Genomic DNA, 27,255 nt, shown 5'->3' on the forward strand with positions numbered 1-27,255 from the left:
CTTCGAGCTTGCCACGAGCGGCGGCCATGCAGCTCGATCAACAGGCGCACACCCGCTTGGACCGCACCAGCGAGCTAGGCGTGGCGCGTCAACGTCATGCCCGACAGTCTCCAGGCGAACGATTCCTCCCCTCGGAGTTCAACGTGAGGCATCACTAGAGAGATAGGTGAGTAATTGTCTGCTTACCGTCAATAGCCCAACCGAGTCCTCTCTCACCCTCCGAAGACCAATCTGCAGCCCGCTCATCCACGAGCTACTGGGGTCTCGACGTTTTCGTTTATTCAATCTCTCTTTACCTGTTCACTGCGATCCCGTACCGCTCGAATCGGCTTCGAGCGGAGAACTCGTCTCTCGACCTATGTACCAGCAGCACCGGATACGAAAATAGGCACATTTAGAATGCAACAACAACAAGGCAAATTACAACTGCTTGGGACATTCAGAAATCGTTATCCGAGCTCCAAGCTGCGATATCGCCAAGACCTTCGATCTCCTGTTGAACCAAGGCGGAAACCTGCTGCTGTGTGAGAGCTGCTGGGGAGAGCTCATTGCTACCTTTAGAGACTGACCCAGGAGGATCAGCCGGCGGTCCCACGGCATGTGCGATACGCCGTTCTTCTAGCGGCTTAGCTTGGCGCGGTGTAAGCAGAGGCACAATGGGTTCAAGTTGCGAGAGTGCGATCTCGAACGATTCGTCGGTGAAGTCGCCAAAATACGAATCGAAGTAATCGTCGTCGTCCGCTGGCACAGTCTTTGGCGCCACCGGGCGAGTTGGCGAACGCGAAGGACGGACAGCACTCGATTTGACGACTGCCGGAGGGCTCGTGGGCTTGACAATCGAAGTATTGCGCAGAACGGCTGGTTTCGAGGAAGCGAAGGGCAGAGTTCTTGACGGAGCGGGCAGCGCCCGCGGACTATCTGTCTTTGAGAGAAGCGCAAGCGTGACAGCTATGCAAGAAAACGTATTAATATACGAGAGAATCGGCTCGATACAGAACAACGCACATTCGCCAACGCCATTTGCCTTGGTTTGACCCCTGCGATTTTTGCTACGAAGGCCCGCGGTCCCTTGATCGAGTGTAGCTCTGAGATCGATGCCTGACGCGGAGGCGACCCCAGCGTTCGACCTCGCCTGAACCTTCAGCGCGAGTTGACTGACTAGGTGTAGCGTGTTTTGATCCATCGGTAGTGGCGCATCTCGGTTCCCTGTATTGACGGGACCACGGGTCTTCCTCCGGTTCTTCTTTGCGACTCTCTGAGGCTGCAGCACGGATCCTTCAGACGCTCCCGACGCTGTCGGACTCGCCAAACCTGCGCTGGTGGTCGAGCGCTTCGGCTTCGGAGTCGCTCCGATACTGACTTGATGCGTTTTCGTGCGGGCGCCACGAGGGGATTGGTGTGAAGACTTTCCCTGCGTTGGACCAGTCCTCCAGACAACTCTGATTTCGTGCTCGTATTCCTCTCCCGACTCGGTATCGGACAGGGCAGTCATGCCGGAACCCTCTCAAAGGCTACGATCGCAGCCCCGCCGTTCAGGACTGGATGCACTCTAACGCTGATCTGGCCTTACGTGAACGACCGTGGGCTATGATGACTGTAGGCGCCTAGAGCGGCGTGTCTTGCAAGCGAGAAGTCCTGAGATTGCGAGACGACGGTATCCCAGTGCCTGCCGGAATTACCAGATGGCGAGCTTGTCGGCAGCTGTAAATTAGTCAATTACCTCTGTGTCAGCCTCGACTCTGAGCATGGAAGGGCAGGACTGACGATATGGTCCAAGTTGAAGGAGTGTCTCGGCCCCCAACGATGTTGTTGTATTGAATAGATCGCTTCGCTTAACCAGTGAGATGTGAGTTAAGATTCAAGGACGATCTGCTTCACGGGCGATTATGTTGGAATGGTCGGTTGCGAGCTAGATCAACAACGATCGCAGAGTCCCGGAGCAGGCGACGCGCGCGCATAACTCGAGTTCCCTCTCCACCTGTGCCTAAATTCCTCGTCATGCCGCCCCGCCGCAAACCCATCAAGTCGGCAGCGTCGAAAGCGCCTGCCAATTACGAGCAGCCATCCGAGAACCCCGCTCGCCCAGGCGAAAATCGCTTCCTCGCTCCCAAGGAAGCAGAATTGTTCAAGAATGTGCTGACGCACTACGAGGGAAAGGAGTACAAAGAAGGTTTGGCCAAGGCGGAGCAAATCCTCTCCGTCAAGCCAGAGCATGGCGGTGAGTTCGCGCTCGCTCATTCCCTCTCCAGCCATTACTCACCTGGCGCGGTCGCACAGAGTCCCTATGCATGAAAGGACTGTTCCTGTGCTGTCTCGACCAGAAAACGCAGGGATACGAGCTCATCCGAGAAGGCACCGACAAAGACTCCGGCTCGCACATCGTCTGGCACGTGTATGCGATCGCTCTCCGTGCTGACAAGAGATGGGAGGAAGCGCTAGAGTGCTACAAGAAGGCATGCGCCATCGAAAAGGTATGTCATAAGTGATCAGGCTCGGCATTTTCTTCACGCGCTCTGATGCGAAATTGCACGCTGCCGATAGGACTCTCTTAACCTTCTCACCGACCTTTCGACGCTCACGGTTCATTTGCGACGATACCAAGAATATGTCGAAGTCCGCCGCTCGATCCTCCGGACCCAGCCCCGTTTCCGCCGTAATTGGCTCGCTCTTGCTGTCGCCCAATATCTCGCCCAGGAGTACTCGGACGCGTCAATCACGCTCACACACTACGAGAACATGCTCCGAGAGCTCCCTGATGGTGACGTCGAGCAAGGAGAAGTCTTGCTGTTCCACGCACAAGTTCTTGAAGACGCAGGTCTTCCCGAACAATGCCTCGAATTCCTCAGCGAGAAGTCTGGCGGCATCGTTGACCGCACGCTGTATGCCGTACAAAGAGCGAGGCTGCTTCTGAAACTTGGCCGAACGGAACCGGCGCTTTGGGCCTGGGAGCTCTTGCTCGAAGAGAACCCCGAATCGCAGGAGTTCATACAGTCGACCGTCCTCGCCAAAGGTGCCGATTGCAGTAAGTACCCTACTGCAGTAATCGTCCTGAAGTAGACAGCTGACGTTGGGAACGCCAAGCAGACTCGTCAACGAGTGAAGGTCGGCTACAAGCCGCAGGAGTTCTTGATGAACTTTCTTCCAAGTATCCCGGATCTTTGGCAATCAAACGTCTCGTGCTTGATCTCGCATCAGGTGAGATGCTATCGATGACAGAACCGTATCACAGGCGCTCATCACCCTACATGTCTCAGGCGAAACCTTCCGTGCCAAAGCTTCGACGTATCTTCTTTCGGCGCTGTCGAAAGGTGTTCCGTCCTTGTTCGCAGACATCAAGGCACTCTATGTCGATACAGACAAGCAGCGAATGATTGGAGAGATTGTTGAATCGTTTCGATGCAATCTCGAGCAGAAGGGTGCCGTGATAACAGATGCGATTTCGACAGGTGCGCTGATCTTGATCTACTAGCTGTGCTCAGCCCTATTGACTTGAACTCTCGCTTTTAGATGATGCTGTGGAGTCGCCATCAACCTATCTCTGGACCCTCTACTTTCTCGCTTCGCATTATTCGGCTTTATCGAATCACTCGCTCGCCCTCGAAACCCTTACCACGGCTGAGACACATACGCCCTCGCTCCCCGAATTGCCTATGCTGCGCGCTCGGATCCTGAAACGAGCCGGGGATCTGCAAGCTGCAGCCAATGCCATGGAGGAAGCCCGCGAGCTAGACGGCCAAGATCGCGGATTGAATTGCAAGAGCGTCAAGTACCTCATCAGGGCTGGCAGAATCGAAGAAGCGGAAAAGATCGCAGGGCTGTTCACGAAGGTAAAGCGTCCGTAAACTCGCCTTAGTAGCCTGCCACTGACGCCCGGATTTTCACAGAAGGACGCTCCGTCTCCTCTCGAAGATCTGGTTGAGATGCAGTGCCTCTGGATTCTCCGCGAAGAAGGAAACTATTACCTCAAGCACCAGAACTACGGCAAAGCACTCCGAAGGTTCCACCAGATCCTGGACGTGAGTGGATGCCTGAGACTTGACGACCGTGCGAGAGTCATTCCTGAGACGTGATTGTTATGGACCTCCACGCAGACATTCCAGGACATAGAGGAGGACCAATACGATTTCCACGCTTACTGCATGAGGAAGTCTACCCTGAGGGCATACATCCAGTAAGTCAAGCGGAATGTCAGCATTTACAAGTGCTCGATATTAACCCTTGCCTCCGCTGGGCCCGAACAGGTTGCTTAGGTTCGAGGATCGCGTGCGGGATCACGATGATTTCTTGGAAGCGGCGCGCGGCGCTGTTGAGGTGCGCGCCCGACTGCGTTCTTCTATCAGAAGAAACATACAGCTGAGGCTTTGTGCCAAATACTAGATTTACACCCGTATGCATGACGACCCAGCAGCCTTTTCAGAAGCAAAGAGTGGCTCGACGAACGGCAAGGTGCCCAGCGATTCCGCGGTCGAACTTGGTACGAGATTCCGCCATCGTATTTCTGCTCGTTCACCTAGGAGCATCTTCGAAGCAGTCACAGCGCTGATTCTACTTCTGGCCTGATCAGATGCAGACGCTCTCAATGTTTACGTTGACAAAGACCCTCTCGGACACGACTTGCTCGCCACATCAGACCCGCTCGGAGCGGCGCTGCGATTCGTTACGCCCTTGCAGCGTGCCCGTCCCAAAAATTCCAAAGTCTGGGAGATGAGCTTCGAAATCTATCTTCGGCAAGGTACGACTTTGTTCTCCCTTCTTAGCATTTGGAATGCGGCTTAACGATTCATCGCCTGTAACCCTTCAGAGAAATTGCTCGAGGCTCTGCGCTCCCTCCGGACCATCGCTGCGATCGCCACCACCGCTGACGCTCGTTCGGGCGTCATCGCGCCCCTAGCTAGCCGCCTCGAGCGCTCTGTTGACAGTCTGCCCGATTCACCGCTTCGCGCGGCTCTCCAGGCGGAGCTAAGTAAAGACTTGACACAAAGGATCTCGAACGGCGTAGGAGCGCTCTCTCTAAATTAGAAGAAAGGAAACGTCTCCGCACAGACAAACAGCGCTTAGATTGACAAGCTGCGAAGAAAGAAAAAAAAGTTCATATAGCACCTCTTGCACTGCGCAATGCACAGGATCGTGTTCTTTCTGTTTGCATACTAGCCGAGAAAGAAATGGTCCGAAGTGATGAAATCATGCAGTTTTTTTCCCGGTTCGTTACCGATCAATTGCTGCAACTCATTCAGGTCAAGCTTCGCCAGCTCCTCCATGTTTGTGACCTTGGCGCTGAGGTGACGATAATTTGAGCTTGTGAGACCTGGCAAGCTGCGCAGCATTTCTTGAGGCGTTAGATTGAAACCAGCTTCTCCAGCCACTCCGGATGCTGTGCCTTCCGCTGCCACGCCTCCGCTGTCCTCGTCGAGGCCCACCAGGACGGCTTTTCTCTCATCAGGCTCTTCGCGAGACGCCTTGAGTTCGCGAAAGATCTCAACCGTCTGATATGGCGAGGATGACCAGATGATGCGAAGCTTGGGGAACGTGATGGTGAGCAGGACGAGCTTGGCTCGGAGGTCGACGTCGGCGGCGTTAGCAGCCTCGCTTCTTGGACGCGAAGCTTCATATGTCTAGGCACACGAGAAGGTGTCGAGTCAGTCGGGAATGCTTCCTACAGGCGCAAAACCGGAAGAGCACTAACATCGAGGTTGAAAGACTTCTTCTCGTCAAATTCGATGAGAAGTACTGGTTGCTTGTAATGAGCAGTCATCAGCTCGCACTGCTGGTATCTACAGGAATAGCGAGCGGGGAAAGGTCAGCGTTTGTGTGCATGGTAAGGTAGATGGGAATAGACTGTTCGCACAGGCGACCCGAGTTGAAACTGGAGATCAAGTCAGGGATACTCTTCCTTTCCACTGACATATCAGGCGTGATGATGTAGTCGCCAATACTCAGGGTGACCGGTACGACTTCAAATTTGCCAGCATGGAGTAGACCAGGAAGCGACGATCGGAACTCTCGAATATCGACAATGACCTGTGCCCGTGGGGCGAGATGTCCGGTCATTTAGATTTAGGAGATGTCCACCGGAGCATGAACACTTCATGTCGACTCACCTTCATCGGCTCGGCAGAAACTCCCTTAGCGCCTCCAATGCGACTGCTCGAGAAGGTACGCAGAACTTCTGCATCCTCATCGCTCGGACGATATTCAGCTTCGTGCGGAATCGCCATGGACTGCCAACTGAACCTAGTTAATGTTCTGACTGATCACGCTGCAGCTCGAAGTGAAGATGCCTACGCCTTTTTCCTGGATCAGCCGGACGAAAGCGTCCTTCTCCTTCCGAATGCTGCTCAGATACTTTTGCTCTTCGATAGAATCTTTGTACACCAGAAAATATATCCGCACTGCTAAGCCCTGATGGGCAGCACGGTAGGCCTGTACATCGGTAAATCAGCGTGTTAGAGAACCCTGAATTGTTAGCGATGCTCGGCAGCGGAAGAACTGACTTCGATGCGGCGGACAAAGGCAGGGTTCGGGTCAAACATGACGACGTATTTTGGCCGTAGCTCCTCGAGGACCCGATCATCCTCGTCGCCGAGGTAGGGGCGGATCACAACTAAGTCTTCCTGTGAGATCAGTCCGAAGAACTCCTCGAATGCGTCGGAATTGAACGCTTCTTCTTCAAGCTTGGGAGTTTCAAGACTGGTTGTTAGATTTCCTGACGAATCGAAACTGATGAGAGGATACGCTAGTCAGTCAATCGGTTGCTTCAGCGAGCGAGGCAATCTCACATTTTCGCCAGCTTCTCCGCATCCTCCTCGAAAGCGTCAGGATTGGCGCCAGTGGCGGCTTCGAACATAGCTCCTGAACCAACTTCGACACTGGAAGACGCTCGGCTCTGTGCGCCTAGACCTCCTCCCCCGCGGACTCGGCGCCTCTTCGTCGGTGGTCCCGAACCTGAACTCCCTCGTTGAGCATCTTTCCTCTTGAGTGCAGCACTGAGCTCAAATGCGTCTCCAGGGCGCCGTCGTGCTGCCGAGTCGAATGTCGACGGGTTGGTCCGATTGACTTCAGGGATTGTTGTGAAAGTGGTCGCGGTCGTTTTTGGCAGCCCAGCAGACTTCTTGAGGGACCGAGTGAGTCTTGAGATGTGCGCTTTCCAGTAGAAGTAGCTCTTGAGATTCGACTCGAGTAAGTCTTGACCCGTACTTGTTGACTTCGTTTCAGAGAGATAGGTTCCGAGATTGTGGCAATCGGCGGAGGAGTTGCACATGACTAGAATCGTATTGCTTGAGTAACCGTCTAGAGAAAGACATATGGATGAGCTAGGGACCGCATTAAACGAGCGGAAAGACCACGGCAACCTTACGTGAATCAACAGGCGCCCAGTGCATCTGGCTCTCGATCTCTTCGAGGACTTCCGAGAGCAGAAGCCACTTGGGCTGCTCTTCCAATACACGCTCGACTCCAGGCGGTAGCCACCGTGGGCGATCCAGCTTGGGTGCTGGCAAAGCTGTTGACTTGTTGGCGCTTTTGCGACTTTGCTCTTCCTCTTGCTCCTCCATGTAACGCAGCAATTCTTCTTCGTCATCTTCTGTCGAGTTGGCTGTCTTGGTCCAATCGCCGTCATCGAGGTCCGTCGGGATCTCCTCGCCGTCGATACCCGTGTCGCGGGCGGTCTTGTCTGCGGGCGAGAGTCGCTTCTGCCGGTAGACCCGTTCGCGAGCAGTCTTGAAGATCGTATCTGCCGCTGGCGTTCCAAGCCAGGCAGGTCGCTCCTTGCGGTCGAGAGCGCCTATGGTAGGAGTGTAGGACGAGAGGAGCGTTTCGAGGTACTGCAAGTATCGCACAGAGTCCATTGAGAGAAGAAAGCTACACATGAACGATCAACTCAGTTCGGTGATCAATATGCTTTCCAGGATGGAGGAAGCACACGTTTGTAATTTGCGCAGCGTAGTGAGGTCGGACACCAAGCCTTTAGTCTTGGGTCCGACCTTGTGCCACACCTGATCAAGCTGAGCCCGCACGAGCGAATCGAACGATCGGAAGAGAGCGTTCTCGACGGTCAGATCGTCCACCTCCAGCTGTAGGATTGCGATGGGCGAGAAGAGGGCGTGAGAAAGAGGCTGCAAAAAGGCATCGCGTGTGCGAGTCAAGCACACTGTGCTTACATAGTGGTTGCTTCGCTTGATTTCAGATATTGTCGCCTCCATGCAGTCGAGCAGAGCGTTTTGAATCTCCAGCATGCGGGGAGTCAACGGTTGGTAGAACTCGATAACGTCGGCTTTCCGCTTCTTGAGGTCAGAGTCGACTTCGTCGTGGAAACTGCAATCTCTCACCAGACGATAAGCGCGTCATGAGCTACAGGGCGGAGAAGGTTCGACTCTTACCGCGGATAAATGACGACCTCCCTCAGCTTGAGCTGCATGAGGATGGTCTGGAGCGGCGAGAGACCGAAAGTGAATGCTTCTGGTTGATCGGAGAAAGCCTTGAGGAAGCCGGTCTGTCGATGAATGTTGACCGGACATCAGCATGGCTACTTCGAGGCGGAGGCAGGTATGGCGAGTACCTTGTTCGTTTTGCGGTAAATCCCGACAACGAAAGCCTCCTGTGAAGTCGGCGTTACCCTGGGTAGTGAATCTCAGGCGATCAGGAGGAGACTGGAGACAGGGCGAAATATGCAGCAAGCGACTGACGATTCGGCGTGCAACACGACCATACCGGTGACGAGGTCGACGGGTACGCTGCCCCTTAGCATATCGGTGATGAGGATCGTAGAGGAAATCGAGAAGAGACCGCCGTCTTTGTATAATTTTTGCCTGTGCAGCTCTTTGCGTGCGGGTCAGGGCTCGGGATCTGGCGGAGTGATGCCGCTGATTCGATGATCCAGAATGCAACGAACCGGGTGGCCTCCGGCATGTCGTAGCCAACAATTTTCATGCGCATGCCGACCTCCTCGGCGAATCCCCTCTCTTCGTCGGGCGAAGCGTTCAGAAGGAAGACGAGTTTCTCGGGCATGTCGTACACCTTGAGCTGCGGATGAGGCAGAGAGTCAGTCTTTGGTCGAGCTTGTGCGCACCACTTGAGGCCGGGACAGAGCCGATGCTCGGATGGGCGACTCGGACTGACGAAATTGGTAACGACGGTGCGCAGCCCCAGTCCCCTGGCCATGATGACCATCGAGTCGGTCGACGCGGGTGCCGAGTCTGCTTGCGGGATCAATTGCGACAAGATGGAGCGCTGGTACGGCAGCAGTGCGGCTGCATCCTCGAGCTTCTTGCGCTTCGCGTTCGGAGGCTGCAGTCCGACAGTCGCCATCGTGCTCGCGAGCGAAGCGACCGGGGTGAGGAGGACAGGCGTCGGAATAGTTATAACACTCCGTCATCAGCGATCAGCCAACCACTTGCGCTCGGATCGATTGCGTCTGCCCAGTTCGGCGCTCGCGGGTTTCCACGCGTGTAATGGTGTCCAGTCCAGCCCGATCCGCTCGACCCCACGCCTCTCTCGAGCGAGATTATCGGATCGGCTCGACTCGCTGCACCGCCGTCGACCTCTCCTCCGCCTCGACTGGTCCCGATCCGCTCGACCCGACCAAGGGACGGTACTTCCTTGACAGCTATGGTCGAAGGGTCCTGCTTCACGGCGTCAATGTCTCCGGCTTGAACAAGCTGCCCTCGGAGCCCAACAGTGAGACGCACCTCGACCTCGGCGAAGCTTGGTACGATGGCGAGAACGTGTCCTTCGTGGGCAGACCATGGCCGCTAGCCGAATCGTGAGTCTCTCGAGAGACCCCGGTTTCGCTTCGAGCTGACGCTTGCTTCGCCTGCGCTTCATCGCTTGGGCACCTTCTGCTCCATCTGCCAGCGACACGCATCTTTCCCGTCTGCGCAACTGGGGCTTCACCTTCATCCGTCTCGTCGTGCCATGGGAGGCTCTCGAACATGCTGGACCGGGCCAGGTCGACGAGGCTTACGAAACCTATCTTGAGGCTCTCATCTCCCTCTTCCCGAAATACGGCATGAAATGCTACATTGACGCCCACCAGGATGTCTGGTCTCGCCATACCGGCGGTTCGGGCGCACCGACCTGGACTCTGCAACTGGTCGGACTCGACATCCGGGCGCTCAAAGCGTCCGCGGCTGCGCACGCACACAATCTGCACCTCGACGTCGACAACGACCCGCCGCCCAAGGTGTGGCCGGCGGGCATGACCAAACTCGCCGCAGCGACTATGGCAACCGTGTTCTGGGGCGGCAACATTTTCGCGGGCAAGAGACGAGTCAAACGCCGATTGCACCAGGGGATTTGGGGACAAGCCGGAGACCCCGATGAGCTCGTCGGACTCCAGACCTTTCTGCAAGAGAGCATGCTCGAGGCATTCGGCAAACTGGCAGATCGGCTGAAAGCTTGCGAGGCCGTGATGGGGTTCGAGGTAGGACCCCAATGCATTGTTGACACAGATTGGGAGCATCCACTGACGTTGTTCTCGGCAGGTCATCAATGAACCCCACCGAGGATACATCTCGCTACATTCTCCGCACGCATGGGACCTGACTGCCGACCTCGCGATCGGCTATTTCCCCTCGGCTGCGCAGTCATGGGCGCTCGGCGCCGGTCACTCGGTGAAAATCCCGTACTACGTACAGGCCTTTCCAGTCACGGCTGTTTCGCACCAGGTCCTACTGACTCCTCCGGATCACCGTGCCGCTTGGCTGCCTCCGCCGGCCCGGACTGGCGGCGCCGATGCAGCTCGCACCTGTTCAAACCCTGATCTACGGAGCGAGAGCTCAGGCTGTCTCTGGCAGGAGCATGGTGTCTGGTGCTTCGACAAGAGCAAGGGAGAATTCGGCGAACCAGTTGTCCTCAAGATGGAATACTTCCGGCGGTTTCCGCAAGATCACGGAGGAAGAAAGCGTGGTGAATTGGTCAACTGGGAAAGGTGCGTCGCACAGCGCTCTCACCCTACCAGGCTCGAACTCATCTGCCTGGCGTGGACAGGGATTGTTACTTCCCCTTTGTCAAGCGCTTCGGCGAACGAATGCGTCGAGGAAAGAACCCCTCGCATTGGATCACCTTTGTTGAACCAATCCCTAACGAAGCAAGTACTGACATATCCACGCAGCGATCGATAGCGAGCCCTGCTGACGATCTGTTCTCTCTCTCTACGGCAGCTCGCGCCAGAGTATCCCATAGAAGTGAGGCCGCCAAATATGGTCCTTGCGCCTCACTGGTATGACCTGCAAGCTCTGTTCGAGAAGAGGCTAGGCTGGATGTCAGCAAACGTTCAGGGTCTCGCCAAGGTAAGCCTGCCTGTTTGCGAAAGCGAGATCAAGCGGCTACCCCCTAACAAGTCTTCTCACTACCGTTCTTCAGGGAATGTTCTTGCTTCGAGCCTTGGTAAGGGAAACACTCGCCCATTCGGTGTCATCGGGAGAAGCTGACAGCGAGCTTTCGTCATGGCGCAGTATTTCGGTCGCAATGGACTGCGGAAGAAGTAGGCTTGCATCCGTACAGACTGTCCCGCACGACAGAGGCTGACTAACTCACGTCCCGCAGCTATGCCGCGCAAATCGCCAACATCCTATCGGCGTCTTATCGTCAAATTGGAGAGATACCAGTAGTTCTAGGCGAAACAGGTTGTCCGTTCGATCTTAATGGTGGGCCAGAGAAAGTCAAAAGGGTGCGAAACGGCGATTGGAGAGGCAGCGACCAGGAGAGGATGGTCGACGCGATTCTTCATGCGATCGGAGAACGGGGGCTAGCGTCTTACAAGTAAGCTATCGATCGCTGGGCCTTCCGGAGGATTATCAGATACTAACTGACACGAATTCCTCTCGGGTCTTGAACCAGTTTGTGGAACTACAATCCGCTCAATACTGATGAATGGGGCGACTCGTGGAATGGCGAAAACTTCTCGTGGTACTCGGCGACAGATGCAACTCCTGATCGCATCAAGATCGCGGAGGATGATGCACTTCGGTCAGGCGAAGATCCTGCCATGGCAAAGCTGAACGTGGGTGCGCGAGTGCTCGACGCAATCGAGGTTTGTCTCCTTGCCTTAGTCATTCTAGCGGGCAGGGCTCATGCGCTCATTCCTGTCGCATCTGTTTGGGTGCTCTAGCGACCGTACCCCGTCAAGACAGCCGGGATACCATTACGAGTATCGTACGATTTTCATGACCTGTCGTTCTCGTTTGCCTACATCAATCCGATACCCCCTGTATCTACACTCGCGACCACCATGACCTCATCGGAGACGCTCGAAACCCGATCGCCGGACAATCCACCCATCGTCGGCTTCGAGTGCTTGGCCAGGGAGACGGAGGTCTACCTGCCGAAACGAAGATACGGCAAGTGGTTCAAATCTGGTGCTGTTACCGTAAAGGTCCGAGATGGTGATGGCGAGTGGAGATGGGACGAAGAGGTAAGCTCGTTCGGCAGGCTTGAATGCAGGTGCCAGTACTGACCTGATCTACTGCTACCGTTGCTGCCGTGGACGTAGCTGCAAACCCTCTACGTCCTCCATGTCAATCAAGCGCCCGGCTACATCCACACGGTCGATATCTCCGTCGAGCGCCCACCTTCCGCAGCCTCTCCCGATCGCCCCTCTCTCTTGAGATGGTACGAGCCGAGGATGCCTCTAGCGCTGGCGCGGCTCAACATTAATCTCTTCGCCGGAGATTGGATCTGGCTGTGGGCTCTACTTATTGCAACCATTGGCATCCGAATGGGATACTGGCTCCTTGTTGGCGGAGGCCCACAGAGTCTCACGACAGGCAGTGACGACTTCATGACTGAACTCTGAGCGGCACTGCAATGAAAAGCGTCTAGGGCAACCTCCCTATTTGACGCATCACTCTACGGGGGAGAAAGCGGTACTACTTTGGATTGTCAGAGGTCGGAAGGGAGACACAATTAGAACTACATAGGACGACATGCATCGAAGCTGTGGAACAGGTCCGGGACGCTCAGAGCTTGGCAGGACGTGCGGGAGCAGCGTATTCGTCGAGGTGAGGACTGCGATCGATAAGTTCAGGCTTCAGCGATCGAAGAAGCCTCGTTCTGTGCTCAATGTGGACCGTATACTTACGTAAGATCAGTGGTCAAGAAATCGCTGAGCTTGTCAGCCCTGATCTGCGCCTTGAGATAGCGGGCGCAAAGATCGACACGCTTGGCGTCGAGTCCGGATTGCTTCGTCTTGCTAGTCTCCTCGTCGAGAATCTTGTCAACCAGATTAACCGTAATTTTCTGACCGTCCTGGGTCGAGGCGCCGTGTTTGACCCAGTGCCAAAGCTGCGATCGCGAAATTTCGGCGGTGGCGGCATCTGTAATATCGCGAAAGACCGGCATCAGTCATTCAATCCTCTGCTATTCTCACGGCCTTGTGGCCAACTGGACGCACCCTCCATGACTGAGGAAGTGAGGATTATGATGAATCAGCATCGTTTCGCGGGAGAGTCGGGTTCAGGGAATGAATACGCACGATTCGCGACGGGCACACAGCCGAGGCCTCCGACCCAATTCGCACAGTAGTGCAGAAGAGCCATGCAGTTGCCGCGAATGCCTTCATCCGAGATTCCTCCGGGCACGTTGGTGTTGAGCAAGTCGAGCGCCGTGACTGTGACGTCTTCGCGGCGGATGTGGTACTGTCGGTTTAAACGCGGATACCCATTGTTAGCGCGCATGGCCTAGATATGTCGATCTGAAGGAGGAAGGGTGTGGACAGACCTGGTTGGGACCGGGCATGCCCTTGTTGAAGATTTCGAGTGCAATTTTGACAAGCCCCGGGTGGGCAACCCAAGTTCCGTCGTGGCCAGCATCGCATTCACGTTGCTTATCGGCCCTGACCTTGTCCATGACGGCGTTGTTCTTGGCTTCGTCGTTCTTGATCGGAATCTGCGCAGCCATACCTCCGATCGCAGCAACGCCTCGCCTAATATGCGGGCAATTGTGTCAGATGACCAGTATCCCGACTGTTGTCAATAGAACCAAGAAGCGCTCACCTGTGGCAGGTCTTGATGAGCAAGCGGACATACGAAGCCATGAATGGGACAGTCATGGTAACATGCGAACGATCGGGAAGAACGAAGTCGGGGTGCATCCTCATTTTCTTGATGAACGAGAAGATGTCTGCGCTCGCACGAGATCTCAAAGTCAGTAGGGAAAGCGACAGATCAGGCTTGAGGATGATCCGCCTTACAATCCCAACGACCGCAGTTCAAACCACTGGAGTGCTCGCGGAGCTCGTAGATGATCTCGTCCATTTGGAACGAAGCGGTAATCGTCTCGATCAGAACGGTAGCACGGATACTTCCGCGGGGAACGCCCAGAAGATCTTGCGACATGCGGAAAATGTCGTTCCACAAGCGAGCCTCAAGGTAGTGCTCCATCTTTGGCAGACTGCGTCCAAGCTTTGTCAGCACAGGGGACTAATTGAGCGTTGTCCGGAGAGCGGCGACTCACTAGAAATACGGTCCGAAGCCGCGGGCCAACAGCTCTTTCGCGTTGTGGAAGAAGTAAAGGCCAAAGTCGAAAATGGATCCCGACATGGGTTGGCCGTCAACGAGAATGTGATTCTCGTCGAGGTGCCATCCTCGCGCGCTGCTCGCACGGCTCGACAGTCAGCACGGAGACGACCCCGACAATCTCCGACACAAGTATCTCACCGAACGATAAGGGTGGCGGTCTTCTCGTTGAGCTTGTATTCCTTGCCATTAGGCCCTTTGAAGGCGATTTGGCGGCGAACAGCATCTCTCAAGTTCACTTGACCATCGAGGTTGTTGAGCCACGTAGGAGCGTTCGAGTCTGGTCACACGGAGACAGCGGAGACAAAGGCAGACTAGATTAGCTCAAGAGTACGAAGTCTCGACGAGGCGCGGCAGTCCGCGAATCTAGTTCACCTTCAAAATCGGCCATGAACGTGGCTGCGCCCGAATTGAGAGCACTGTCACGAGCAGTAGCAAATGAGGTTGAGTACCGGTGCGACGGAGAGTGTGAGGCTAGGAGCCGTGACCTACTTGATGACCATCTTGCGGTCGACGGGCCCGGTGATCTCGACTCGCCTGTCCTCGAGCCCGGGCATGGGTCGCGGGCCTTGCCAGACGGGGTCATTGCGGATGTGCTCGGTCTCCTTGAGGAAGTCGGGAAGCGCTCCGGCGTCGAATTGCGCTTGGAGGAGCACACGGCGGTGCAGGAGGGACTTGCGGGTCGAGTTGAACGAGCGGTGTAGCACGACGAGGAACTCGAGCGCCTCCTTGGTGAGGATCTGCTGATGCGCGCCTAATCAACGGAAGCGGAGAAAGGTGATAAGCGATTTCATCCGAAGTGCGAAAGCCGGAAGGATCGGCAAGGTGGGGGAGAGACTCGCCTTCAACTTTGGCTGTCGGACGTCAAGCGGTGAACCAGAAGTATGCAGAAAGTCGTCGAGAAGCTCGAATCAGCTCGGTTCAAATTATCGGTGCGCAGGGCTGAGCGTGATGGGAGAATGCCGCCTGAATCCGGCTCCCGCGGCTGCTGCTTATCTGGGTCGAGCACAGCATACCGAGGCGGGAGTACATCCACGCCCGCGGCATCGGAGGATTCGTGTCGCTGTGTGTTGCTCAGCAGCGGCGATCGTAGATCGCGTCCGGAGCGGGGCATGCACGGGATATGCGCATTTCGAAGAAGCGGAGAAAGCGGCAGGAGACGAGCGGGACGAAGTAAGTGATGCTGAGCGAAACATACCGTTGATAGAAAGACCGGGAATGTTGTGGTTTGCCATGGTGCGGGACCGGATTGATAGAGAGGAAGAGAGGCGGAGAGAGAGACAGCCGAAGATTATTCTGTAGCTGAAATCGACGCGTTGCCGAAGTAACCGAGACTAAAGTCCGCGGGCGCTTCGCCGCGCGATCACCCGAGTCGATTGACGGGTGCCGGCGGTCCGCTTCTCAGTCCAAATCACGCCCGAGGAAGCGGAGGAATTGACGACAATATCGGTCATTATGCATGGCATCGGCAAGCGCTCTATAGTTCTAACGCTGCGGTTTCTACAGTAGCTCCTCGGCGACTAGGCTCCGACGACTTCGAGCAGCTTCCATCCTATGAGAGTACCGTCATCGTGTTGATTCGCATCCTCCCGAGACGCGGCCGCAAACTCCCGCGAAAAGACTCCTTTGCGTTCTCGGATATCAATCACCTGGGCATGTCAACAAATCAGCGCATTGTCCTCAATAATATGTCCAAAAAGTGCTCATGCACTTCGTTGACGATTTTCGCGTTGAACTCGGGATGTCCTGCGGCAGATAGGGAGAAAGAATCAGCCAAATTTTAGCCCTCGATTCCGATTTCGAAAATGGCGAATCGAGCGGCAAACCTTGCAGTGTCAAAATAGATACGTTTGCGAGCGTTTTCGGTCCTTCTTGATCAACAAACCGTACCATGCCATGCACTGGGCAAATTTCGGTCGATCCGAGAGATTCGAATCCTTCGGGCATCGTTGGGACATGATCTTGGTGCATCTGATGCACTGACTGCCAATCGCAAATTTGAACTCGTCAGCTGCATACACTGCACACGTGCTTATGATTGCCAGGATTCGAACGCACGAGTTTCGTCCGAGTGAAGAGTTGCTTGGCCGTATGGGTCAGCTCAAGGCTTCTGGTCCCGACCTCCCAACCCTGTTCGTTCTTTTCGGTCACAGCGCCGTATGCTCGCGCGATAATTTGGTGGCCAAAGCAGATGCCAATCAGCTTGAGCGATTTGTTGATCTCGGGTAACCGCTGCACGAACGAGACGAGCTCGACGATCCAGTCGTCGTTCTCGTAGGCCGAAGCAGCTGTCGTCCAGCATCGAGGAAGTCAGATACAGCACGAGGTTCGCGCGTCATCCAGAATCCGGCACAGAGCCATAGAAAGCTCACCACTGCCGGTCAAGAGCAGGCCATCTGCCCGCTTGAGCGTCTCTTCCGACGGGTACACTCCTTGAACAACGTCATAACTCTCAATGATAAGCTTGTGGCGGGTTGACCCTGGCTTCGACCCTGCTGAAGAGTGCTCCGAGTTCGACACGGCGAGCGAGTGCTGGAACAACGAGACAAAGATGTCATGGTAGGTCCCATACTGTTCCCTCACCCTGCGCAATGGTGGCTCAGCATGTTTGCGTATCGCTGTTACTAGCTGATCCAGCAAGCACTCACGGAGGAAGAGGGCAGTCGTCAAGCAAGATGATAAGGAGGACGTCTCGCTCGGCTGTGAGCGGCAGATCAAGCGCTTGAGAGAGCGGGCTGCTTGAGGTGAGCGACATTGTAGAGATAGAAGATCGAGCGAGGAAGTAGATCGCAGCCGAGAGGGGCGACCTGCAGCGACTGGCGGGGCCGCCGAGAGCCGCGCGCGCACGCCAAGCCAGAGCGCTGCCGTCATTCTTTGCGTCCACCGGCCCTTCGCGGAAAATCGCGTACGTAATCGCAGAACGAGTCCAAGCGAGCTATGCTTTGAGTCAGTCCATCCTCTGGCGATCGGGCTCGTGGCACATTTTACCGTCACGTGCCAGAAAGGTAGCCAATGACTTCGAGCTGAGACTGGTCTCATCTCTAAACAGCAGATCCTCACAGCGCCGTCATCGGCTCACGTAGCGTGCAGTCGTCATGCTCCCGTCACGAGACTTGCCTACTGTCGATACAACAGACCCTTCTTCCGTCAAAACAGCTTTAGACTCCATCCAAAGCACATTATCGACAGCTACAATCGATCTGCGACTACCACTAGAGATTGAAGTCACGGACGAGTGTGCAGGCAATGCAGAAAACCATGCAAGCGTACGATCTGCTCACAATGAGGATCAAAGGTGCGCGGATGGAGACGAGCACCGCGACGACTTCGAGATCATGTGCGAGCGGAGCTGGCTCCAACGAGTGGTGCAGCAAAGCCTCAAGCGGATCCAGAGCGCAAATACGGCGCAAAGTGATGAGCGCTGGGACGAACTACTGGAACAAGCCGCCACGATCCTTTCTCGGCTGGATGACGACCAGCGCGAGACTATCTACATTCTACCGACCACGACATCCACTTCAGTGCATGCCCGCACGACGACGCCTCAGACGGTCAAGATCCGCAATCATACCTTGCTATCCTCACAAACCGGTCACCGCACATGGGGGTCTGCTCCAGCGTTAAGCCGAAGGATGTGCCTAAACCCTCAACAGTTCTTCCCACACTCTGCGCTGCCGAGCTCCCAATTGCGCGTGCTCGAGCTCGGGTCGGGTACAGGGCTTGTCGGGATTGCTGCTCTCGCCATCCTGGACTCGCTCGAGCGGAACGCGTTGGTCACGCTTTCGGACGGAGGCGACAGTCTAGACGCGGTCTCAACCGATGGTGTCATCGGCAACCTTCGACACAACCTGGACACATATCTGGGCGGAAGAGACCCAGACCGGAAAGGCATAGATGCCGAGATCAAACAGTTCCGATGGGACGACTACCTGGCTCTGCCGACGAATGGGGAGGATCCCAATAGCCACAGACCGAAGCGAATCCGGACAGAACAACCCTACGACGTAATTCTCGCGACCGACTGCGTGTATGAGCCCCAACATGCCGAGTCTCTTCACGCGGCCGTCTCCGCGCACCTGCGGTTCCCCTCTTCCTCGACTAGCTTGTCTTCTCCAGCTTTCCATCTCATCCTGCCACTTCGTCGAACGCACGCGTCCGAATCAGCAGCTGTCGACCGAATGTTCCCGCCTGCTTTGTCCGAGAGGCTGCCTGGTCAGCTGCCACCTCAATCGGCACGCGCCGCCGAACGGACGTGGAGGCTTGTCGCAACAGAGCGCGAGCATTTCAGGGCACCAGACGGTTTCGCGGACAATCATGGGAGGGACCACAGGATTATCGAGTATAGGCGTTACAAGATAGAATGGGAGGAAATTGCATGACGATCCTTGCTTTCGGCTTGCCCGCAATAGCCTCATGCAGCGTCAGGCTACCAGCAGGAGTAGGCCTTTTGCAATACGAGGCTCTCCGCAGGTGTCAGCGATTAATTACAGCCATACGCGGAAACGACCATGCAGTAGTCTGCCAATTACATGCGCAATCTGCATCTATTCCTGTGCAGCTTGTCCCGCTTCTTGCTTCTCTACGAGCTTCTCTGCCTCGACCACGACGGATTCGGCGAGCTCGTCCTTTTTGCGAACCAAGCTGTGTGCGGCCGTACCGGGACCCGTAGGCGGCGCCTTGCCTCGAGCATGAGGAGTACAGTCTTCCGAGTACAGCCGGAGCGAGAGGGCACTATCATGACGAGAGAGCGAAGCAGACAGGTCAGCTCGCGATCTCGATGCAGACTGCTAGACGAGCTCACCTTTTGTCGACCTTCTCGACCATTAAGTTGACGCTGACCTTGCTGATCCAGAATGCCAGGTACAAGTCTTCCTCGGCCCTGCGGTAGAAATGTCAGCTCTGATCTGACTCGATCGCGCTGAGCATGAATCCAGGAGGGGAAATTTACTCGGTGTCGGCACCTTTCGCTCCTTGCACGCGCAGCACGGCACTTCCCGGCTCGAGGCTCATCACGCGCGTCTTGAGATCGCCGTCTTGCAAGTCGTCAAACTTGACGCTCACGTTCTCCATGAGTTGCCTCAGTTGGGCCGATCCGGCATTGACAATCCTCTTCTCGCCGAGGTAGGGCCGGATGACCTCCAAACCCTCCGAGTTGATCCTCCACTTGCATGCGTATGTACCATCTTTCGACGAGTCTTGACGCGTGAAGAGTTTGACACCGCACGAAATGAGGCGCATGCGCGTGTAAGCGTTGGAAGAGAGCAAAGACTTCGTGAGGGCCGAGGTGAGGTAGATGGAGCGCAGAGCGGCTCCGGAAGCATTCCGGACAAGCAGGCACGAGAAGGGGAAAGAATCAGAGATGTCGAAGAAGTCCCTGTCAAGGGGTTTACAGGCCGAGTCAGTTGCGGAAAGCAGGCTGTATCTGATACCGCACTAATGGGAACGTACTTGCAGATCTTGACCTGTTCATCGTCGACGCCCTCGAGATAGATGTATGGCTCTTCGTTGAACGGTCGTCCAGCGCCCATTCTTTCCCGTCCAACTTCTTGCTCGGCACTCGACACAGGGACCGCTGCAGGTTTGTCGGTCGAAGTCGAAAGTGCCTCGGAAGCGACATTGGCAGCGGGAGACTCCTCGTTCACTTCCTGAACTGCGGACTCCGAACGGGCCTTCTTCGCCTCCGGCTCACCATCGGCGGGCGAAGCAGCGCGTTCGCGCTTAGTTTCGCTCTTGTCTTCCGCGACCTTTTCGGGCTGCTTCTCGCCTCCAGTCTTGACGAGTACGCAAACGTAGAAGGCTCCAGTGTCCTGAAGGTGAGGGTAGAGACGAAGAGAATGTTCGAGTCCTTGCGCCTTGGCGACAGCTTCACTTGGCGGCCACAGACTCGCGAGCCAGGTCTTGCGAGCACCCTTCTTGTCCTGATTGTTGGGATGACTTTCCTTGCCCTTGGGTTTGCCACGTCCCTTCGGAGCATGGCGGGGAGGAGAGGTCGAACCATCGGTGGGCTCCACGTCAAGATCCTCGGGCACTTCAGCAGGAGTAGCCGAGGCCGACGGGTGAGGAGCGTCGGAGAGGGAGTTGTCGAGCACTCGCCACGTGGTCAAGCCGGGGCGTCGAATGAGACCGGGCAGGTCTTCCGCAACAGGCAGAATCGACATGTCTATCCACGCATTCTCAGTGTCGGTAAGCAGCCTGTGGGACGAGAATCCGGAAAACAGGCGAGAAGGATGCACGGACCTGGGCAGGCGGTCAGAGCGGCAGATACGACGGCTTCGTTCTCCATGGGGTTCATCGAGCATGTCGAGTACACGAGACGGCCTCCAGGCTTGAGTAGCTGGATGCCTCGGAGCAGGATACGCAGCTGTAGCCTACAAATTGCCGCAGCTCAGCGTCAGATGCAGTACGAGCATGGCCGACACGTGCGATCTTGGCTGGCACTCACGAGTGAAGTCCGATACCGTTGCCCACGGTCCAGTCTCCCCAAATTCCCATATTCTTCCTCAGCGTGCCGTCTCCAGAACAAGGCACATCGGCGAGGATCCTGTCGAAGTACATGGGCTGGAACTTCTTCTCGAATTCGGATTTCGCTAGTCGGGCGACACTGCGTTCGTCGTCGTTGGTGAATTTGAGCACGTTCGAGGAAGTCTTCGGGAGTCGAAGCGACGGGAGCTGAGTCGCGTCGTGGTTCGTGACCATCATACCGGTACCGGGCACGCGGTGGAGCGACTGGTGCACAAGTAGGTGACATCGCTTCGCGTCGGAATCGTTCGCGATGAGGAGTCCCTGGGGTACTTTGTTCGTGCCCTCCTGCGAGCCGTTCGGAGGCCCGTGCAGATCCTCGAGGATCTGTACACTTTTGCTTCCCGGAGCAGCGCACATGTCGAGAGCGGTGTGGCCAGGCTGGACGTCAAGCAGCAAAGGCGGGATCATCGATACGGCCTCCTGGCGCGAGATGTTGCCGGCGTCGGTCTCGTACACGAGGAAGTGCTGGAACTTCTTGAACGCTTCAATCTTGCGCAGAGCCGACTTGGGCACGGGCAATTGCCATGCCAGTTGTCCCGGGTGCCTGTTGCAGGACGTGCACAGCCGAGGTCAGCACAGGGGGTCCTTTGCCGTCCTGACTGCTTGTGACGCACCATTGGAGAGGTTTCGGGGGCGAGAGGTTGACGCCCTCGTACTCGATTCCGGTCATCATCGGAACATAGACGTCCTCGATGTGCTTGTTGAGCGCATGTGCGGTCCTGGCCATGATCACGCACTCGGCAGAGACGTCAGCTTTAATGGCACGGATACGTCAAGCAGAGGAACGCCGGCTAGCGTGCATGGACGGACGGGCGCGAGGTGGTCAGCCTGAAGGTCGTCGGAAGTGGGCGGCGGAACGCGGTGAGCAAGTCTTGCCACTCGGACTCGGGGACGATGTTCTGGGCCTACGGAGGGTGAGCATGCGGTCAGGACGCGCGATCAGCGGCGTGGGTTTTTTTTTTCGGCGCGATCGCGTCGGGTTAGCGCACCTGGTAGTACGCCTCGAACTTGGGGTTGGTCTGCTCGACCACGTTGTAGTTGCCGCCCGAGGCATTGTTGCGACTGTCTGTGCGGGGCTTGGAAGGCTGATCCTTGCCGCGTTTCTGGACCGAGAGATGAAGAATCAGCGGATCGAGCGCGTGTCGGTGCCAGACCGAGTCGCAGGCGTCCAGGCGGTGCGCGGGATAGCGGCGGCGGGACTCACGGAATGACGTCCCATGGCGACGAGGCGATGCGTGAGGCAGGCTCGAGTCAAAATGATGCGGAGTGACTGAGACTTCGAAGTTGCGGCGGCGCTGCTTCCGAATCAGCTTGACTCCTGCACGCCTCTCCTATCAGCGTTTCAGCACCCCGAACACTCCCACCAGAGTCAGTGCGCTCCGTTGCCGATCCGTGAACAGGCCGACTGACTGCTGACTGCTCGCTGCGATGACAGTGGAGGCGCTCCTTCGCACCTTCGCCGATGCGCCGCAACTCGCGCTCCCGACCGACTACCCACGTCCGGCCGGGGACCAGTCGCTCTCGATGGTCGAAGCGCGCGAGGTCCGTTCGCTCGACACGAAAACGGGCGCCGCGCTCCTGCGCTTGTCCCTCTTCGACGAGGACGAGGACGACTCGGACGATTCGGACGACGACGAGGCTGACTCGGCAGGCATCGAGCACACCCTCGACCGTGCGCCGACAAAGGCCCGCAACCACCGCCCGACTCCGTTTCACCTCCTGCTCACCGCCTTCGCCGTGTTGTTGCACCGCTACACGGGTGACACGGACCTCATCATCGCAACCTCGTCGCCTTCCTCGCCCGCGCCGCTCCTTCTTCGCATCAAGCTCGACCCGTCCGACTCGTTCTGGTCCCTCGTCAAGCGCGTTCAGTTCGTCGAGGCGGAAGCCGAAACGCACCAGGTCTCGTACGACGAGCTCGTTGCAGGCCTCAACAGCGCCCACGAGGCTGGAGGTCCCGCGCCACCACCGTTGTTTAAAGTGCGGTTCTTCGACTCGACTGACGCGCAAGACTCGAGTTTCCTCGAATCAACTTCGCTCACGTCCGATCTGACCGTTTTCGTATCGACCACTCCGACGGATGGGCTGGCCCCCGGGTCTGCGCCAGCGACACCGACGGCGACGTCGACGCCGTCCTCGCTGCGCACCTCGCTCGTCTTCACCCCGCCACGCATCTCGCTCACCTTGTCGTACAACTCGCTCGTGTTTTCGCGTCCGCGCATCGCGCTCATGATCGATCAGCTCGTTCAGTTCCTGCACCACGCCTCGTCGCACCCTCAGGACCCCATCGGTGCAATTTCGCTCCTCTCCTCGAAGCAGCGCAAGCACCTGCCCGACCCGAAAGCCGATCTCGAATGGACTGGCTACCGGGGCGCGATCACCGACATCTTCTCGAGCAACGCTCGCTCGTTCCCTGATCGCACCTGTATCGTCGAGTCGATTGCGCCTGCCGAGATCGGCGGTCAGAACGGCGTGCGTACGTTCACGTATCGTCAGATCGACGAGGCTAGCAACGTGCTCGCTCGCTACCTGGTCGAGAATGGAGTTCAGCGCGAGGAGGTGGTCACGGTGTACTCGACGAGGGGTGTCGACCTGGTCGTGGCGGTGATGGGTGTGCTCAAAGCCGGAGCGACCTTCTCTGTGATTGGTGAGGACAGCCGAGACTTCGCACCGGCTCTACATCGCAGCTGACCCGCTCGTTGTCGAATCCGGAAGACCCTGCATACCCTCCTGCACGTCAGACTGTGTACCTGCAGGTCGCCCAGCCGCGGGCCCTTGTCATTCTAGCAGCCGCGGGCTCTCTCCTGCCCTCGGTCCGGCAATACGTGTCCGAGAAGCTCTCGATTCGAGTCGAAGTACCAGCACTGCAGCTCACGACATCTGGGCTAGTCCTCGGTTCTTCGCAATCGGCCTCAGATTCCGACATTTTTGCCTCGACTCTCGCTTCCGCAGCGCAGCCTCTCAACATCCCCCTTGGTCCCGATTCGGTCGGCACTCTATCCTTCACATCCGGATCTACTGGTATCCCCAAGGGTGTTCGCGGCCGCCATTTCAGTCTGACGCACTTCTTCCCATGGATGAAAGAGCGCTTCGGTCTCAGCGAAGACAGTCGCTTCACGATGCTGAGTGGAATCGCTCACGATCCTATCCAGCGTGATAGTAGGTCCTCACGAAAGCGTCCATGCTAGCTCGAGCTGACAAACAACTCGCCATCAGTCTTTACGCCCCTGTTCCTCGGTGCCAGTCTGTACATTCCTACGGCGGAAGACATCGGAACCCCAGGGCGCTTGGCGGAATGGATGTCCGACAATGCAGTCACGATCACGCATCTCACTCCGGGTAAGCTGCAAATCCGGTTGACCCTTCTTGCGCGCCTACGCCTGTATTGACACGCTCGTCCATCTTCAGCTATGGGTCAGCTCCTCTCGGCTCAAGCTACGCGGCCGATCCCTTCGCTTCGCAATGCGTTCTTTGTTGGCGACATTCTCACCAAGCGCGACTGTACACGACTCCAGCAACTTGCTCAAAACTGCCGAATCATCAACATGTTCGGCACGACAGAGACGCAACGAGCTGTGTCGTACTTCCCAATCCCGCCTCTCTCGGAAGACCCGACTTTCCTGAAGACGAGGAAAGACATTATGCCCGCTGGCGAAGGAATGATCAATGTGCAGCTCCTTGTCGTGAACCGTAACGACAAAAACCAGATCTGTGCGGTTGGCGAAGTCGGAGAGATTTATGTTCGCTCAGGCGGTCTGGCGGAAGGGTATCTGCAGTTGCCCGAAGCAACCCAGGAGAAGTTCGTTCAGAACTGGTTCGGCGCCGGTTCGGAACGCGTCGATAGCATCGCCAGCTCGCAAGAGCCCTGGAAGGAATGGTGGCATGGTGTACGAGACAGGATGTACCGAACTGGAGATCTCGGCCGCTACAACCCCGACGGCACCGTTGAGTGCACGGGCCGTGCCGACGACCAGATCAAGATCCGCGGATTCAGGATCGAGCTCGGCGAAATCGACACGCATCTCTCGCGTCACCCTGCTGTCAGGGAAAACGTTACGCTGGTCCGGCGTGACAAATACGAAGAGAAAGTATTGGTCGCTTACTTCGTACCCTTAGTCGGCAGCGAGGCCCTCGAGGGTCTCGTCAGCGGCGACGATGAGGAGCAATCTGAGGAGCGAGTTGGTGGCAAGGTTAGCCAAAATGAAGTTGCGAAGGGCCTTAGGCGCTACCGCAAATTGATCAAGAGCATTCGGGAGTACCTCAAGACGAAATTGCCGAGCTACTCCGTACCCAGTGGTCAGTCTTCTTTGTCATCCTCGTCGCAACCGCTGTGGCGCCTGACTAATCATGTATGCGGTTCTATTGTGACGTAGTGATCGTGCCGCTCGCACGTATGCCTCTAAACCCGAACGGCAAAATCGACAAACCCGCTCTGCCATTCCCAGACACTGTCGCAGCAGCGGCAGCTTCGTCGATCACCTCGGCTGCAACAGATTCTGTCCAGCAACTCACCGCCACTGAACGTACGATCCACGACATCTGGCTGCAGCTCCTCCCCTCTCCTCCTCCCGATATCCCGCTTGACGAGTCTTTCTTCGACTTGGGCGGCCACTCGATCCTCGCGACTCGCCTCATCTTCGAAGTCCGCAAAACTCTCGCTGTGGGCGCGCCACTCGGACTCGTCTTCGACTACCCCACGATCCGCTCGCTTGCCAAGGAATTAGACTCGCTCCGCGATGGGGATCTCGGACTAGCAGGTGACAAGAACTCCAAAGCGGGAGCGCAAGCCGGCTCGACAGCAGACAACGAGTACTCGGAGGACGCGGACAAGCTCGTGAACGAACTCAGGCACTCGTACGAGAAGCCTGCGCATTCCGACGCAGCGAAGGTCGTGTTCCTCACGGGCGCGACTGGCTTCCTCGGTGCCTTCATCCTTCGAGATCTGCTCGACCCCGCTCGACGAGGCGGTCAGGTGGCCAAGGTCATTTGCCACGTGCGAGCTGCCACTCTCGAGAAGGGCATGTCGAGGCTTCGTGAGAGCGGTGAAGGTCGCGGTGCTTGGGACGAAGAATGGGTTGCCAGTGGCAGACTGGAAGTGGTGACGGGAGATCTTGAGGGCGACAGGCTTGGCATGACAGAAGCAGAGTGGGACAGGCTGGCGAAGGAGGTCGATGCGATCGTGCACAATGGCGCTATCGTGCGTATTTCTCCTATTTCAGATCTGACGAGGATAATGGGTGTTGATGGCGCGCCGACTAACAGGTGCATTGGGTTTACCCCTACAAACAACTTCGCGCGGCCAACGTCCTTGCTACACTCGCCGTGATCGAGCTCGCTGCTCTCGTTCGACCGAAAGCTTTGACGTTCGTCTCTTCGACAGCAGCCATTGAGAAAGCACACTACGTCCGCCTCGCCGATTCCATCGTGCAACAGGGAGGTCTCGGAGTTTCGGAGGCCGATTCGCTCGATGCTGGCAAGGCCGGCCTTAAGGGTGGCTACGGCCAGTCCAAGTGGGTTAGTGAACGTCTAATTCTCGAGGCAGGCCGTCGAGGTCTCGCTGGCTCGATTGTTCGCCCGGCCTACATCGTCGGTGACTCGATTTCGGCTGTCACAAACACGGACGACTTCCTGTGGCGCCTCGTCAAGGGTTGTATCCAGCTTGGTCACATCCCCGATATCGAGAACACTATCAACATGGTTCCAGTCGATCACGTCGCCAAAATCACCGCATGCGCGGCATTGCAGTCAGCGTCAGAAACCCTCCGGGTGCACCATGTCACTGCACGCCCCGCGCCTCGATTCAACCGCTTCCTCTCTGCGCTCAAACTCTATGGTTACAACGTCGAGAAAACCGAGTACCTGCCATGGCGCACTCTGCTCGAACAGCACGTCCTCCGTGTCCAGGACAACGCCCTGTTCCCTCTCCTGCACTTTGTCCTCGATGACCTGCCAACCTCGACCAAGGCAGCCGAACTCGACGACTCGAACACTGTCAAGCTGCTGCGAAGTGCGGGACAACCTGACGCTGTCACGGTCGATGACGACCAAATGGGTCGCTATCTTGCGTGGCTGATCGCGGCAGATTTCCTCGAACGGCCCGACAGGGCTGGTGAGCCGGGAGTCCGATCGCTGCCAGAGCTTGATTTACAAGCCGGAGGGGCACGCGCAATCGGCCGGAGCTCGGCTGGCAAGTAGACAACCCCCAGCCGCCTCGACAAAAAGA

At 56.8% G+C, this 27,255-nt stretch overlaps 9 protein-coding genes across 9 annotated transcripts; 4 read left to right on the plus strand and 5 right to left on the minus strand.

Annotated features, from left to right (window-relative positions):
- Window positions 1-569: 569 nt before the first annotated feature.
- Window positions 570-1,492, minus strand: JCM15063_006124 (uncharacterized protein; the record flags this gene model as incomplete). Its single annotated transcript, XM_076681286.1, has 2 exons — window positions 570-918; window positions 1,006-1,492. Coding segments are annotated over 2 exons (836 nt in total), but the record flags the coding sequence as incomplete, so codon positions are not given.
- Window positions 1,493-1,998: 506 nt separating this feature from the next.
- On the plus strand, window positions 1,999-5,019 carry NAT1 (peptide alpha-N-acetyltransferase complex A subunit NAT1; the record flags this gene model as incomplete). Its single annotated transcript, XM_076681287.1, has 12 exons — window positions 1,999-2,218; window positions 2,278-2,471; window positions 2,542-3,022; window positions 3,085-3,195; window positions 3,255-3,446; window positions 3,508-3,827; window positions 3,885-4,016; window positions 4,092-4,171; window positions 4,242-4,311; window positions 4,378-4,474; window positions 4,565-4,732; window positions 4,802-5,019. The coding sequence occupies 12 exons, from the start codon at window positions 1,999-2,001 to the stop codon at window positions 5,017-5,019; spliced, it is 2,283 nt and encodes a 760-aa protein (XP_076531567.1).
- Window positions 5,020-5,147: 128 nt separating this feature from the next.
- RAD1 (ssDNA endodeoxyribonuclease RAD1) lies at window positions 5,148-9,303 on the minus strand (the record flags this gene model as incomplete). The annotated part of the gene is made up of 15 exons (XM_076681288.1): window positions 5,148-5,612; window positions 5,684-5,771; window positions 5,846-6,018; window positions 6,099-6,218; window positions 6,283-6,420; window positions 6,492-6,717; window positions 6,777-7,287; window positions 7,355-7,857; window positions 7,921-8,069; window positions 8,157-8,310; window positions 8,376-8,488; window positions 8,555-8,612; window positions 8,682-8,804; window positions 8,888-9,018; window positions 9,115-9,303. The coding sequence occupies 15 exons, from the start codon at window positions 9,301-9,303 to the stop codon at window positions 5,148-5,150; spliced, it is 3,141 nt and encodes a 1,046-aa protein (XP_076531568.1).
- A 143-nt stretch (window positions 9,304-9,446) lies between these two features.
- On the plus strand, window positions 9,447-12,790 carry JCM15063_006127 (uncharacterized protein; the record flags this gene model as incomplete). Its single annotated transcript, XM_076681289.1, has 11 exons — window positions 9,447-9,757; window positions 9,850-10,417; window positions 10,479-10,924; window positions 10,984-11,083; window positions 11,157-11,285; window positions 11,359-11,382; window positions 11,451-11,479; window positions 11,542-11,757; window positions 11,836-12,028; window positions 12,107-12,409; window positions 12,488-12,790. The coding sequence occupies 11 exons, from the start codon at window positions 9,447-9,449 to the stop codon at window positions 12,788-12,790; spliced, it is 2,622 nt and encodes an 873-aa protein (XP_076531569.1).
- A 163-nt stretch (window positions 12,791-12,953) lies between these two features.
- Window positions 12,954-15,745, minus strand: JCM15063_006128 (malate synthase; the record flags this gene model as incomplete). The annotated part of the gene is made up of 12 exons (XM_076681290.1): window positions 12,954-13,002; window positions 13,076-13,310; window positions 13,388-13,396; window positions 13,469-13,631; window positions 13,714-13,918; window positions 13,989-14,115; window positions 14,198-14,385; window positions 14,449-14,586; window positions 14,652-14,790; window positions 14,886-14,929; window positions 15,003-15,264; window positions 15,709-15,745. The coding sequence occupies 12 exons, from the start codon at window positions 15,743-15,745 to the stop codon at window positions 12,954-12,956; spliced, it is 1,596 nt and encodes a 531-aa protein (XP_076531570.1).
- Window positions 15,746-16,030: 285 nt separating this feature from the next.
- Window positions 16,031-17,265, minus strand: JCM15063_006129 (putative amidotransferase; the record flags this gene model as incomplete). Its single annotated transcript, XM_076681291.1, has 6 exons — window positions 16,031-16,159; window positions 16,222-16,256; window positions 16,337-16,493; window positions 16,569-16,798; window positions 16,883-17,094; window positions 17,159-17,265. The coding sequence occupies 6 exons, from the start codon at window positions 17,263-17,265 to the stop codon at window positions 16,031-16,033; spliced, it is 870 nt and encodes a 289-aa protein (XP_076531571.1).
- A 580-nt stretch (window positions 17,266-17,845) lies between these two features.
- On the plus strand, window positions 17,846-18,889 carry JCM15063_006130 (uncharacterized protein; the record flags this gene model as incomplete). The annotated part of the gene is made up of 1 exon (XM_076681292.1): window positions 17,846-18,889. One exon carries the CDS (start codon window positions 17,846-17,848, stop codon window positions 18,887-18,889), a length of 1,044 nt encoding a protein of 347 aa, XP_076531572.1.
- Window positions 18,890-19,054: 165 nt separating this feature from the next.
- NCL1 (tRNA (cytosine-C5-)-methyltransferase) lies at window positions 19,055-22,251 on the minus strand (the record flags this gene model as incomplete). The annotated part of the gene is made up of 10 exons (XM_076681293.1): window positions 19,055-19,241; window positions 19,312-19,389; window positions 19,459-19,884; window positions 19,959-20,670; window positions 20,748-20,878; window positions 20,953-21,576; window positions 21,647-21,751; window positions 21,843-21,937; window positions 22,022-22,135; window positions 22,237-22,251. 10 exons carry the CDS (start codon window positions 22,249-22,251, stop codon window positions 19,055-19,057), a joined length of 2,487 nt encoding a protein of 828 aa, XP_076531573.1.
- A 37-nt stretch (window positions 22,252-22,288) lies between these two features.
- On the plus strand, window positions 22,289-27,227 carry LYS2 (L-aminoadipate-semialdehyde dehydrogenase; the record flags this gene model as incomplete). Its single annotated transcript, XM_076681294.1, has 8 exons — window positions 22,289-22,298; window positions 22,371-22,400; window positions 22,468-23,679; window positions 23,748-24,191; window positions 24,249-24,371; window positions 24,441-25,328; window positions 25,406-26,229; window positions 26,295-27,227. The coding sequence occupies 8 exons, from the start codon at window positions 22,289-22,291 to the stop codon at window positions 27,225-27,227; spliced, it is 4,464 nt and encodes a 1,487-aa protein (XP_076531574.1).
- Window positions 27,228-27,255: the final 28 nt, after the last annotated feature.

This window comes from Sporobolomyces koalae (assembly GCF_050403365.1).
Source record: "Sporobolomyces koalae JCM15063 DNA, S_koalae_JCM15063T_v1_ctg63, whole genome shotgun sequence".
Classification (NCBI taxonomy): domain Eukaryota; kingdom Fungi; phylum Basidiomycota; class Microbotryomycetes; order Sporidiobolales; family Sporidiobolaceae; genus Sporobolomyces; species Sporobolomyces koalae.